The 14,719-nt window shown below is 37.5% G+C and overlaps 1 protein-coding gene across 3 annotated transcripts; it reads left to right on the top strand.

Annotated features, from left to right (window-relative positions):
* Positions 1-74: 74 nt before the first annotated feature.
* Positions 75-14,502, top strand: LOC140816232 (probable aspartyl aminopeptidase). Of its 3 annotated transcripts, none has more exons than XM_073175346.1 (10): positions 75-299; positions 371-461; positions 2,054-2,189; positions 2,476-2,748; positions 3,423-3,570; positions 4,231-4,470; positions 11,520-11,652; positions 12,389-12,570; positions 13,724-13,811; positions 14,055-14,502. In XM_073175346.1, the coding sequence occupies exons 1-10, from the start codon at positions 111-113 to the stop codon at positions 14,057-14,059; spliced, it is 1,485 nt and encodes a 494-aa protein (XP_073031447.1). In that variant the 5' UTR covers positions 75-110; the 3' UTR covers positions 14,060-14,502. The 3 variants fall into 3 exon arrangements, with proteins under 3 accessions (XP_073031447.1, XP_073031445.1, XP_073031448.1); XM_073175344.1 differs by having other exon boundaries at positions 13,724-13,836; XM_073175347.1 differs by lacking the exons at positions 13,724-13,811; positions 14,055-14,502 and adding an exon at positions 12,692-13,715.
* Positions 14,503-14,719: the final 217 nt, after the last annotated feature.

Raw genomic sequence — 14,719 nt, 5'->3', positions numbered from 1 at the left:
AGTCCTAGTCCATGTACTTTGTTAAGCCCAAACCCAAACACCCCCTTAAAGTTCCAAAAAATAAGTATTTTTATCTCTCTGTTGGCAGTACAACAGAGGGTGTCAAAAAAATGGCTGCCGTAGCTGGCTTCCATCTTCTCCGCACATCGGCGTTAATGAAGCCGACTGCGATCCTAACTATTCTACCGCATTCTGCTTCAACCTTATTCACCACAGCCACCGGTAATAACACCAATCTCCGCTGTGGAAACTTTCATCTCCGAAAGTTCTCCTCCACACCAATTCGCTCTACACTGGAGGTGTGTCCTGAGTTCTTTTGTTATCAGTTTCGATTTTATGACGTTTTTATTGTGTGGATTCTTGTTTGCAGACCGGCACGTCAGCTTCCGAACCGAGCCAATCTATAATTGGGGATCTTCTGGACTACCTCAATGAGTCATGGACTCAGTTTCATGCTACCGGTATGTATACTGTTGCTTGTTAGTGTTGTGAGTCAGTTCATGAGCAAACCAACTGTGCGAGTGAGACATGTTAGCGTAGTGAACCGTAGTTTGGGTTATCTTAAGTCTTCTCCAGGCTAAGGTATAATGATTTCTGCACATGGTCATATGGATATTATTGGTTGCAATCACTTAGATTTTGTCTGATCTCGATTGAATAAAAAGATTGCTTTAGGATATGTAGCATTTGTTAGGCCATCTGGGGACATGGAGAGCAAGAAGCAGAATATGGTTTTTTTACTGCCTAGCGCGGAAGCTGAATGCCATGCTGTTCGTCATGCAACTATGTAGCCTGTCTGAATTTATTTGCCTATCTGGTTGAAAAATCATCCGCAAGATCAAATAGATGAAATGATAGTTTATGTTCTTCTTAGTGGGCTATTCTATACAGTACTATCCAAGTTGGTCATGTATGATATCTATGCACCAACTAGTGAGCAGAGTTACTTGTACATAATATTCTGAATTATTACGTTTTCCTTTTAGATGGATTTAAGTATTAAAATCAAAAGATTAGTTGTTTGATTGTTTTGATTGACCATATATTTTGTTTTTTCTACAATAGGTTGTGGATACTCCGTATAAATACCCCCTTGGAATATATGAAACTTATTCGGACAATTTATAAATTCAAAGGATAACAGATGCACACGTTTCTGTGACTCATTTTCAAGTGAATGCTTTTGGTTTTCTACTTTATAAGTTATAACCATGGCCAAATGCCTCTTTTTTTGTGCATTTTATTTTATGTCGATTACCATATGGTAATTAAGTATGAGAGTACGGAGATCTTTAAGTGGTTCAAGATTTTTTTTTCTACTTCAATGGTTAATAAATAACATATCTTACACTTTCTTGTCACGTCATTTTTTTCAAAATTTTAACTAATTTTAATATCTTCATTTAAGACTTTCCTCATATAGCACAATACCAAGGACAACCTAAATTTTAACCATTCATTTCTTCTTTTGATCCTATCCATCTTGTAAGAAATCTAATGTTTATTATCACCAAATGAATAATCTTTACTCGGGAACTAGCTGAACAACACTTGTTCCAAATCAAAGATAGAATCCTTCTCATTAATAATAATGCTCAAAACCATTTGTTCCATAATAGGTATCCCATTGCAATTTGCAGGGGCAATGCAAATCCATGAACTAAGTTCATAATTAGATACTTTTGAAGGCTCTGGGAATTTCAGAACAATGGACTGGAATTGGTGCCAAGTCATCTGCAAAGCCTTTTTTTGTCAACTGTTGTCTCAATCTAATTTGGCTTTCCAAAAAGTTTCTGAAATCGATTAAGAATCTTAAATTTGTTAGCATATGACGTGATCCTTATAACTTTATCTGATGATCCTGATAATTTCTATGCAAATTATTTTAAATTGTATTCCAGTCGCTATTTTGATGTCTCTTGTGGAAAGGAATTATGAATGTTTTGTTTCTCGATAATTGGCATGCTTAGGATAAAGTAACAAATAACAGTATCTTACTTCTCTATTTCTTTGAGGATATACAATTCATTGGTACATTTTATATGATGTTTAGCTGAAGCAAGACGACAGCTAGTAGCAGCAGGATTTTGTCCACTGGATGAAAATGAAGAATGGGAACTAAAGCCTGGTGGTCGCTATTTTTTTACACGGAACATGTCTTCTTTAGTTGCCTTTGCCATTGGCAAAAAGTGAGTAAAGTGCATCCTAAGTTGAGTGATTGCTTAACTATTTGTAGAAAAGTATTTCTCGTCAAAATCGTCATTCGAGAGGGGCCATTGGCTGCAGAATTTATTTCTCGATTACTTAGAGCTTCTCCAAAATCTGCTTCCTCAGTTTTTCTTAATTGATCTAAGAAATTATTGTCCTATCAACAGTGTATTCCTGGTTTCATTTCATGGTTTTGAACAAAGAAATTAAATATGGATTTGACCTTTCCGTGATATGAATTAATGAACTCATAAATTAGTCTTGCAGGTTTTCAGTTGGTAACGGTTTTCATGTGATTGCTGCACATACAGATAGCCCATGTCTCAAGCTGAAGCCAAAGTCTGCATCATCTAAATCCGGCTATCTTATGGTCAATGTGCAAACTTATGGTGGTGGTTTGTGGCACACTTGGTTTGACAGAGATCTAAGTCTAGCTGGAAGGGTTATTGTTAGAGATCATGATGGTTCTTTTTCACACAAGCTTGTCAAGATAAAGCGGCCTTTATTACGAGTTCCAACTCTTGCCATTCATCTAAATAGGTACATTGTTTGCCATTTTTCTTTGAATTCCTTTCTTAGAGTTTTTTGCCGTGTTGATTAAGTTTCTATGATTCTTGATATTAAGTCAAAGATCTGCTGACCACTCGTGTTTATTAAATGCCATTTGTATTGTTAGAAAAAATGATGCATATTTATCCTTTATAATTTCAAATCTACTACTACATTAATGAGCATTAGTTATCAATCTATCATCTATGTTTGGTTGTATACCTCAATGACACTGGAGAAGTCAATTTTAGTGCATTTTGAGGAACGAACTTGTCACGGCCCTACTATTTTTGTTGTTGAATTTGGAGCTCTCACCCTAACCGTTTAACCCGAATTATTATTTTAAAGCTAAATATTTATTATAGTTCAAAGATGACTTTATGATTTTGGGCAATACAATGTATGCTTACTCCTCATGAAGGCTTCATTGTTTTTTAATAATAATAATTGGTGCAATTTGTGACAAGTGATAATATGTGGTTTGATTTTTAAAATTTTCTTTAAACTCTTGAATCTTGAGCATCAAGCAAAGGATATCCTTTTCCGTTTGTATAAGTTATGACAGTATATCATGGTGATGGCCAACGAGGTAGAGATTAGGTTTTCTCAATCAAATTGTTGATTTACTTTATTAATTGGTTTTTATGTTGCCTTTTGGTTTTCAGGGATGTAAATACGGATGGTTTTAAGCCGAACCTTGAGACTCACCTCATTCCACTCTTGGCTACAGAAACTGACAATCCATCTCCTGATCTCAACAAGAAAAGTAGTGCATTGCCATCAGAAGATGCTCATCACCAAGTGCTCATGCAGGCATTTATCTGATTCCTCTGCATTGGTTAAGTAGATTGGGATGGTTTTCAGCATAGTGGCGTTTTGAGTTAATTGAGGGTTTGAAAAAACAAGCAAAATGTTTGACATTGTTGCAACAAAGAAAGCTACTACACCTTCGGCTTTCTTAAACCTTTTTGAACTTTGTGCGCTTAAAAGTCCAAGAAAACACCATAGTTATAATAGGGTGTTTCTAGCAGTTGAAATTGCATTCTTATTGCAGTCATTCTTATATGGTTCAGATCTCCGATCTCATCATAGGAAAAAAAGTAAAGGCATTTAATAAAAAAACGTTTTGTTCCCTAGAGTGAGTGTCTTGTTGCTTTACCGGATGAAGAATCATGTACACTTGTGTGCTCTAAATCTTGCTGCTGACAAAGTGGATGTTAGGAGAAGAAACTAAATCAATTATTTAGGTGCATACCATCATACTTTTGGATATATGCATCTTTCTCTAATGAATCTAATCAAATTCTTTGTGAGAACATCATTGGAAACCATCCTCAGACCTAAATTGCCTTTTCGTCTTGTAACCATAGTTGATGGCATAGGATGTTTCCACAATGTAACAATTCATGATTATTATATTTCAATGACTTAATCATTTCATGATATAATATTCCACGTATTTCACTTTTTTAGATCTTGTCAGATGAGCTGGGATGTCATGTTCGAGATATAGCCAGTATTGAGTTAAATATCTGTGATACCCAACCTAGCTGCCTTGGAGGTGCTAATAATGAGTTCATATTTTCCGGAAGATTGGATAATCTGGCTTCAAGTTTTTGTGCATTGAGAGCTCTCGTCGATACTTGTGCCTCGCCTGAAGATCTAGAGAACGAGCACAAAATTCGTATGGTTGCTCTATTTGACAATGAGGAGGTATATTACTGCCGGATTTTGACTTTCATACAAAGTTATCTTCCACTCATTTCTGGCTTCTTTTATAGGCTTTTGTTCTCTTTTTCAAATCAAATCACTGTGAAATCTGCAAAAATGCTCTTATGAATGTTGTAGCTCTTCTTTACTTTATGTGACCTGTTGCATCCCTCAATTCTTTTTTTTTTTTATAGGAAACAATATTTTATTATTTAAGTAAAAACAAAGGTTACATCAGTGGACTAGAAGTTCACTGTCAGTTCACTGTCCTAAAACAACATATTAAAGCGTGAATATTTCAAAGATACACATAATCCCATTGTCTTATCAAATCAAAAACTGAAACATTATCGAATGCTTTGTGGTTTCCAATCCACAAGGCCACATTAATCTTTATTTTCTCCCAGCACTTGTCGATATGTGTCTCTTTTCCTTCGAAGATTCTCTGGTTTCTTTCCAACCATATCGTCCAGCACAGGCAGTGAACCACAACTTTCCAAAATAATCTTCCTCTTGTTCCGGTTGGCTGTCCCAAATCCATGCCGAATAAAGCTTGAGTTGATCCAGGTGGCACCCAAACCAAACTCATCTCTTGCAGCGCTCTAATCCATAATGAATACGAGAATGAACAGTGAATGAGCATATGGTCTTGAGTCTCTAAGGCGTTTCTGCATAGGACACACCAATTTGGGCACAAAGCAATCCCGGGGCACCTTTTTTGAACCATCTCCGAGCTTGGCAGTTTACCCATTGTTGCTGACCAAGAGAAGAACTGAATCTTGGTAGGAACAGGTGTTTTCCAGATAGTGTCGAAAAGTTGGAATTTTGGATTAAGATTAGGTGAGAAGAATGACTCATAGAAGGAACTGACAGAGAAAATACCCGAAGAATCCCCACTCCACTGTATAACATCTTCCACCCCCCGAACCAATCTAACCGGTTCTAAGACTTCTAATAGACCCGTCAACTCATCAATCTCTCCGTCTCTTACCCCCCGTCGGAAGTGAAAATCCCAAGAATGATTGAAGTCGGTGTTATCAAAAGTTGCAAAATATGAAATGGGCAAATTGCGAAAAGACGACAAATGAAATAAAACAGGGAAACAATCTTTGAGGGACCCTTCACCCACCCAGTAATCTTCCCAGAATCTCACTTTGTTCCCTCCTCTTACCTTAATTGAAGTATGAATTTTAAAAGATGGATGTATCCGGGAAATAAACTTCCAAGGGCATCTAAATGTTACATTTCTCGCCAAACCCGCATCCCACCCATTTTCTTGCAATCCATATTTGCTAACAATGATTTTTTTCCATAAAGTCTCCTCTTCTTTGAAAAAACGCCACCACCACTTCCCAAGCAAGGCTGAATTTTTGAATCTGATATTCGCAATGCCCAGTCCACCTCTTTCCTTTGGTTTGCAAACTTGATCCCATGAGGCCAAATGTAAGTGAGTTTCTCCATCCGCTCCATCCCATAGAAAATCCCTTGATATCTTATCCATCGCTGCCTCAACACTTTTGGGAACCCTGAATAATGACATGTAATATATGGGGATGGAATTTAAAACCGAAAGTATCAACGTTAATCTTCCACCTTTGGACAGAAATCCTTTCTTCCATGCAGCCAATTTCCTGGACAGTTTATTAACCACCGGCTGCCAAAATGATGCTTTCAATGCGTTGCCTCCCAAAGGTACACCCAAATATGTGATAGGCCATGATTCTTTGCCACATCCCAACTGTGTTGCCAACCTTTCAACTTCATCATTTTCACGATTAATTCCCAACAACGCACTTTTTTCCCAATTTATTTTCAAACCCGACATGTGACAGAAGGAGCTCACCACTTTGACCATAAATCTTATATGTTCCTCATTTTGGGCGAAAAAAAGCGTATCATCTGCAAACTGGATATGAGATATCTCAATCTTATCTCTGCCGACCTCTATACCTTTCAGTAGATTCATTTCTTTGGCTTTGTCTATTAGTCTACCCAACACATCTACAACCAAATTGAAAAGAAAAGGAGATAATGGGTCTCCTTGACGTAGTCCTTTAAAAGCCATAAATTTTCCTCTTGGCCTCCCATTGATCATGACTGAAAAAGAAACGTTCGATACACAACCCCTCATCCACGATCTCCATTTAATCCCAAATCCCTTCTTCGATAAGACGAAGTCCAGAAACTCCCAATCAACGTTATCATAGGCTTTTTCAAGATCCACTTTCAGCACCCATCCCTTTTTTTTCTTCACCCTGGGTTCTTCGAGCAACTCGTTTGCTATTAGACCACAATCCAGAATTTGTCTCCCCTCGACGAATGCATTCTGTGCTGCTGATATTGTCGACTCCATCACACATTTCAATCTCTCTGTTAAGACTTTCGAAATTATCTTGTATAGGCTTGTTATTAAACTGATGGGTCAGAAGTCCTTAACTTTGTAAGAGTCAACTTTCTTTCTAATCAAGCAAATATAAGTCTCGTTGGTGATGCCATTAATGATGCCACTATTAAAGAATTCTTGAAAAACCAGCATTAGATTTTTTTTGACTATCTCCCAGCATTCTTGGAAGAAGCTCAAAGTAAAACCATCAGGTCCCGGGCTCTTGCCCCCGTCACATTTAAAGACTGCTGCCTTAACTTCGTCTTCTGTAAATTCTTTTTCTAAAAGTCGGCTCATCTCCGTATCAATCGGACACCAATCGACGCCTTCAATACCCCAACATCTTGCCTCATGGTTACTGTACAGACCCTTGAAGAATTCAGAAATAATTGAAACAATCTCGTCCTCGCTTGTTGTAATTGTGCCATCATTTCTTTCGAGTCTATCGATGGTTGCCTTACTTTTGCGTTGGTTAAGGATGGAGTGAAAGAATTTTGAGTTTTGATCCCCTTCTTTGATCCATTTTACCTTGCATTTTTTATTGTTTCTTTGGTTTTTCCGTCTTGTCATTTCCTCAAACAACAATTTCGCTTCTTTTCTCTCAGTCACTAAGCCTTCCATAGCCTTCCCCTCACCCTCCAGCTTATCAATTCTGCTAATCTTGCTTGATAATTCTGCTAACTGCATTTCCAGCGATCCATAAACTTCTGTATTCCATTTTTTGATGTCGCCCTTAATTGACTTTAGTTTCATCATCAGTCTATATCCCGCCCATCCTGTTGAATTCGAGTTGTTCCACCACAGCTGTGTTAAGTTTTTGAAGCTCTTGTCCTTTAGCCAAATGTTTTCGAATCTGAATGGTGTTGGGCCCCATTTGTTTTGAGTCAAATCGAGAACCAGAGGGAAATGATCCGACGTGATTCTCGGTAAAATGGATTGTCTATAAAATGGGAAAATTTCAGACCATCCCACCGTGAACAAGAATCTATCTAGACGGCAACAAATTGGTGAAGCCCTTAGATTCGACCAAGTGAATTGTCCATTCAATAAGGGTGGATCACATAGCTGTAGTTCTTGAATGAGACTATCAAAACAGTGCATACTCGATGTCATAGAGGGGCTGTTTATTTTTTCGCGGATGGATCTTACGACGTTGGAATCACCCCCCAAGCACCATCGATCTCCGCATAAGACCCTTAATCCAGCAAGCTCATCCCAAAAATTATTTCTTAAACTCGGGTGACATGGCCCATAAACAACTGAAAACCACCAATCAGTTTGAGCGGTTTTTTGTATTTGAATTGAAACAGAGAATTCCCCAATCAGGTTGTCCTTGACCATTGTAACTCTTGGATCCCACATGACGATAATCCCCCCCGATCTACCCACCGAAGGTAAAGTTACCCATTCCACAAATCTTGACTTCCACAAACTTGATACTAGTTTCCTGTCCACCACATCTTTTTTTGTCTCCTGCAAAACAACTAAATCTAGTTTTTCTTTGGCTATTATTGTTCGTATCATTCCCCTTCGAGCGGCTGATCCACTCCCCCTGATATTCCAAGAGAAGACTTTCATTGTTCCACTTCCACGACCCTCTTGTTCTTACTACTATTGTCTCCTTCATTCACCATCATCTTTCCACACACATCTAGATCGTGAAATTCCACTCTCTCTATACCCATCAATCTTAAACACTCGGTCGAATCTGCATCGGTGGATTCAAGATTCTCCCTTTTAGCAATAATCACACCTTCTACCACACCCTCAAGATGCCCTTTGAAATTATTTCCGGATAATCCCACCTTTCTACCCACTGAATTATTACCCCGCCCACCCGAAACCTCTACCCTATCCCCCAACCCGAGAAAGGACTCTGGAACAGGAAGTGAATGGGAAAGAGAATGATGTGAAGTAGAGGTGATGGGTGAAGTGCATACCTTGCTCGGAGAGTCTTCAAAAAATTCGCCCAAATCATCAAATTCCATAGATTTCCTTGTTGATTTATCCGACTGATCAGAAATATGACTGTCGGCGTCGCTAAAAGCTCGTCCATCATCTGAAAAATCATCCGTCACTGCATGATTTGTTGCGTCTTCCCAAATTCCATCTTCCCCTTGACTAATATCGTTGTCGATATCAGTGATTGATCTAAATGGAGTATCTTTGTTTGTAGTGGATATTTTTGTTGAGTTGGCTGCAATTTTTTCCTGCGATATACATGCTCAAACTTTCTTAAATCGGGGTAGATTTCCGCCTCAAATTGTTGATTTACATTCTGTTGTGAATGAGGAATGTTTGTAGTATCAATCTTCCCCTTCTGAAAATCCTTCTCATCCTTCGGATTTAATTTTTTGAGAAACTTGATGTGATTCCCACGGTTCCATGGTTCTGATGCACACTTCCTCTCTCCTGAATTCTCACCTTTCTCAATTATCTTCAGCTCAATTTTTTCTTTGCATTTGTTCATGATCGGCATCTCACAAGTGTGACTAAACTTGACCGGTCCATCTTGGTTTGCATTTGGATGGATTGTGATGTTGTTCTCCTGCCCTCTTTGGATAACATCCAAATTTTCTGCACTTGGGAATTTTTCTTTGACTCCTTTCTTGATACCCCAGCCTGTGACAGTCTTAGCTCCATTGATCACCACCTGTGCGTAGGATCTTTTCTCGTATTTATCGTACTCTGATATTTGGACTGAATCCACGATGATGCATGTGGTCAGGAGTCCTCTTTCAGTTATGATCTGGAGGTTTCTATTGATGAACCCTCCTTCGAGACCCACTACTTTAATTTTTGCTGCTGATAGGTCTCTTAATAGGATCGTGTCTTGGCTAATGCATAGTAATCCTCCACATTGATCACCAATACGCTTAAAAAGATCTTTGGACCATAAATCCCAAGGTATCCCAAGTAAACGAATCCAGCTGTTGCAGCACTCGAAAACCTCCTCTGCACTATTGATATTTTCACTCCAATTCTGAAAAGATAAAGTGACTTTGTTTTCCAGAAAACATTTCTTCAGTCTCAAGTAGAACAATGCATCCTCTTCGTTATGTGGCCACCAAACTGCTTTGTTGGCCTGGAAAGGAAACACTTTAATCTTTCGCTGGACCGCCTTACCCAGTGTTTTGATCACCAGCTCCCATGATATGTTGACACAGTCCCTAGTAATGATAATAGCCTTACTCCAGTCCTTAGATATCATATCTTGAAGTTGATCTGATTCTTCCGCTGCCGAGTATCTCTTATCCCTAACATTCTGCCAAACATTTTGCTTCTTTTGTGGTTGTTCCATTTGCTTAATTGAATCTCTGGACATCATTACGTTGTCCTTTCTATTCATCCTAAATCTGGTCAGATTGTTAGCCATCCATTTCCATCCCCCGTTGAATCGTCCACTAGGTATAATGATACGTTGTGTCTTGCCCCTCCAAACTAGCTTAGATATTTCTAAATAACTCCCTCGACCGTTAACAATTTTCTGCAAAGATACCACTGCTTCTCTTCCTCTGAATCTGTTGAAACTAGGGCATGATTGTGGTTTAGTGATGTAATCCCACAGTTTTGATATGATCCAATATAAACTTTCCATGTTGATTTCCAGAATATAACTTGCGTTTCTGGTCCTTTCGTTCACCGTGATTGTGCTAACCCTCCTTCCCCTGCTGATTAAGAACAGCTTTTGTTCGATTTTGATTTCGCAACTTGGGTTGAAATCCTCAATTCTAATATTATAAGAAAATTATCCTCAAAATATTGAAATGCTGGTGCAGGAACTTTTTCACCCTTGCGTCTTTTGTTAGTGATTTTTTTCAATCTTATTAGCTTTCATTCAGACTTCATTGTGGTCCCTTGATACCAGACATACCAACATGCATAAGCATCCCAACTCAGTTATAACCTAATATTAATCCTTTATGATTTAAATTTGTGATAAGTAATTTACCTGGTATTCGGGTATTACGGTAGAGGTGACTGCAAATGCTCCCCATCCTTTGAAAATCTACAAGTTCCCCTCATTTGTAAATTTTTTACGTTGTTTCCAAGAACAGTCTCACATGTCTAAGAGAAGATTACTCCCAGGACTTAAATCATTACTTAGCCTTCGATTTAAAACAAAAGATGAGAAAGAGGGACTTCTTCACTGCTACAGTTATACAGAGATTTATGTGTATGTTCCCAATGGACAAAATTAATTAGGACAAACAATCCAGTCAATTTCATTTATCTTATCTAAATGAGAATGCACTAGGATTTTCATAGCACACCCACTTTCAATTTCTCACAAGTAATGTAAGATCCTAGAAATTGAGTCGATCTCCATAAATATATTTCTTGTAAGTTGTTTGCGCCGAGGATGAAACTTAATTGTTGGTATTAATTTAGTGTCTCAGAAGACATGATTTTCCTGTCATCTCAAACAGTTCCTTAGGTTTTGAGCTCATAAGGCATGCAACTTTGCCTGGATAAATTCAAGGTACTAAAGAGAAAAAATAATGTATTTATTACATTTCTGTGCATACTGAAAGATTTGTTGCTACGCATTGTTGGATTTTAGGTCTATCATTACAGCATTAATGCAAGGACAAAAGAATGAGCTTTGTAAATTTCATTGTGAGATTAGAAAAAAATAGTTGACAGATATGGGATTAATATTTTACAGGTTGGTTCAGATTCATACCAGGGTGCTGGTGCACCAACTATGTTTGAAGCTATGAAGCGAATAAGTGCTAATTTAGGCCAACAGACCGTCGGTGAATGCAGCTTTGCTCGTGCAATTCGTAACTCATTTCTTGGTACTAAAATTTTTCTGTAGCCAGTACATGTTTCTATATCATGACTCAACCTCCTTTCTGTAAGAATTTTTCTAAAATGGATTTTCAGAGTTGTTGATTAGTTTGTTGGTTGGGGTCATTCTCAAGAAAGGAATAGTTAGCTAATATATTATGGAAACATACACTCAAAAATGAGAACACCTTCCCGTTTATCCATTTATATGTAAGATGTTTACATAGCTGTGACACTGACAAATGGTCAGGAAACTTCAAAGTGGTGGTGAAATAACTACTTCTTCTATGGAAACCTGTCAAATATAAGTGGTTCTTTTTTAAGTCCAGTTGCCTATCTTTAATTATCTGAATAAGTAGGTATGCCTGCTATTTAGACAGCTAGTAGTTTAACTTTGTAATTGATGTATGCATGTGCTTGGTCTTGGCTATTTGAATTGACTCGTTCTCAATCTAAGGGTTGTTGGGTATTTACTTAGCCGAGCTCATATGCCTTTCTTTTTCTTTCTTTTTTCTTTTAATACAATGGGGGTGGGGGATTTACCTAAACCTAAAATAACTAACTAAACATACCGCATAGTCGGTGGGATTTGAACCCAGTACCACTAGGGTCCTGGGGCCTCATCCTTGCCACTAGGGCAAGGGATCCTTGGTCATACCCTTTTCTACCTCTGGGTGTTTGTACATGGAATTTGGATTGACTAAGTTTTAATCTGAAATGTGTTAACTATTTGCGCTTTTTCAGTATCTGCTGACATGGCACATGGAGTCCACCCCAATTTTGTGGATAAGCATGAAGAAAACCATCGGCCAGTTTTGCAGAAGGGTCTTGTGATCAAGCATAATGCGAACCAACGATATGCTACAAGTGGAGTAACTGGTTTTCTTTTCAGAGAAGTTGCAAAAATTCATAATCTTCCTGTTCAGGTGATTGCTTTCTAAGTCTTGCTATTTCTACAAAACAGCTATGTAGTGGAAAGATTAACACTGAAATACTATTGCTTTTCTCTAAAATAATTTTTTCTATAAATTTTATATTTCTCGACAGGTCCTCTAAGTGAGACATTAGTTTTTCATGACGGCGAGTCGTCCTGAGAGAATTTTAGCTTCATTTTATGGTAAACTTGGTCTGGCAATTCATTTGCATTATACTTTCTGAATTGGGCTCAAAAGCCCCATAAATTCACATTTATAGCAAGAAAAGTTCAAAATTGTTCTCCCAAGTTTATAGGCTTGAAAAAGTTGTAATTGGTACAATATCTTTACTCTGGATATTTATTTATGGTTCCTGGAGCTTATACTGATACTTATTCAATCTTCCTCGTTTTGTTTGCTGCCAAAAAGATTTTTGTTTTTGGTGAAGCTACTAAAAATTTCTTGCGTTAGATTAGAGCATGTTTTTCTATGTCAATGTTATCCCTACTTTTGGTGTCAATTTCAATGACTAAACAATAATTAATGATAGTAAAAAAATTAATGTGCACTAAATTAGAAAAATAATATAGATTATATTAAAAAGAACTAAATTGTATTGACATGATTTAGTTTCTTGAATAGATCAATATAATTTTTTTTATACAAGTGTTACGGTTCAATTTTATTACTCATGTTGCAGTGTCTTATCATTTTAAGTGTGTTAATAGATTTCATTAAAAAAATTGTTTTGAAATGTAATTCCATTCTGGGTTGCAAGATAATTTTAATAATATTGTTGAAACACGGGGTGAAAATTATTATTTAAGAACGTCAATTTTTCTTTTTCAATAATTTTGGGATACAAAATAGATGTGTAGTTTTTGGTGTCATGAGAGAGACGGCAATTTTTGCCGGAGTTTACTATCAGCAAGTTGTCTGAGATAGACCTGACTACAGTTCAATTCAACCTGAACTGGATAGAACAATCTCACGATAGCGGGAACGGGGACAATTGTTGGTAGTTGATGGAAAAGGCTGGGGAATGGAGAAAGTAGTGAATGTGGATGGTGTGCTGATCTGCATACTTTTTTGTGCACTAATTAATATCTACAGTTTTCAATATCAAGGCAATGCAGTTGTTAAATGTTGTGCCTGGTTTATGCAGGAATTTGTTGTGAGAAATGATATGGGATGTGGATCGACTATAGGTCCCATCCTTGCTTCAGGAGTTGGAATTCGTACTGTTGATTGTGGTATAGCTCAGCTATCTATGCATAGGTCAGCATTTGAACGTTAGTAACTGGAATGCATATTTCACATTGTGCTGGCCTATGCAGGCTAAGCGCTATGCGAGCAATAAGCCATCTTGTCTAAATGCTGATAATCCAGCATTCGTACATCTGTTTCACATTAAATAAGTTCTCCATGTTGCGTGTTTATCATGCATTGCTCTTTTGTATTCATATTCCCATTTGCTTTCCTATCTTGATCTTCAGTGTGAGGGAAATCTGTGGAAAAGAAGACGTGGACATTGCTTACAGACACTTCAAGGCATTTTACAGAACATTTTCAAGCATTGACAAAAAGCTAAAAGTGGATTTCTAGTTTCTCATTTATTGTTATGCAGAACCTCACGCTTCTGGTTAGTTTCTTTCCCATTTCTGCGTGTCCCTTCTGTTTGGGATGCTTTGAAGAGCAGAAGTAAGAGGATAGAGATACTCCTACATGCCAACTCACTCAGTGAACTCGGAGGAGCAGTCGGGACAAGGAGATAGTTTACGTCAGTTTTTTAAAATGTTCAGTTTGCACATTCATCAATTAGACTCAACACAGAGCATATTTTCTGTTTCGGGAAGCAAATTCAAAAACTGGATTTATTGTATGGAAATTGATGCGGCAAATCATAATCAGAGACAGAATGAGCATTTATTAAACCTTATTACAGATATGATGTCTGAATAATTCTGTTACAGATATGATGTCTGTGAATAATTCTGGAGAAATAATGTTAAAAGTTTTTTTACATGTTCAATTTGTAAAGCTAAACGATTCAGCGTTAAGATAACTATACCCATCAAAATTATTTAAGGATGACACAGATTCAATTTTTATTATGGGAGTAATAAATAATATGATTGTAGATAAGTACTCGTTTCAGGCT

The sequence above is a fragment of the Primulina eburnea genome, chromosome 16, assembly GCF_022965805.1.
Source record: "Primulina eburnea isolate SZY01 chromosome 16, ASM2296580v1, whole genome shotgun sequence".
Taxonomy (NCBI): domain Eukaryota; kingdom Viridiplantae; phylum Streptophyta; class Magnoliopsida; order Lamiales; family Gesneriaceae; genus Primulina; species Primulina eburnea.
The sequence above is the reverse complement of the archived record's forward strand: the minus strand, read 5'-3'. Positions and strand labels throughout refer to the sequence as shown.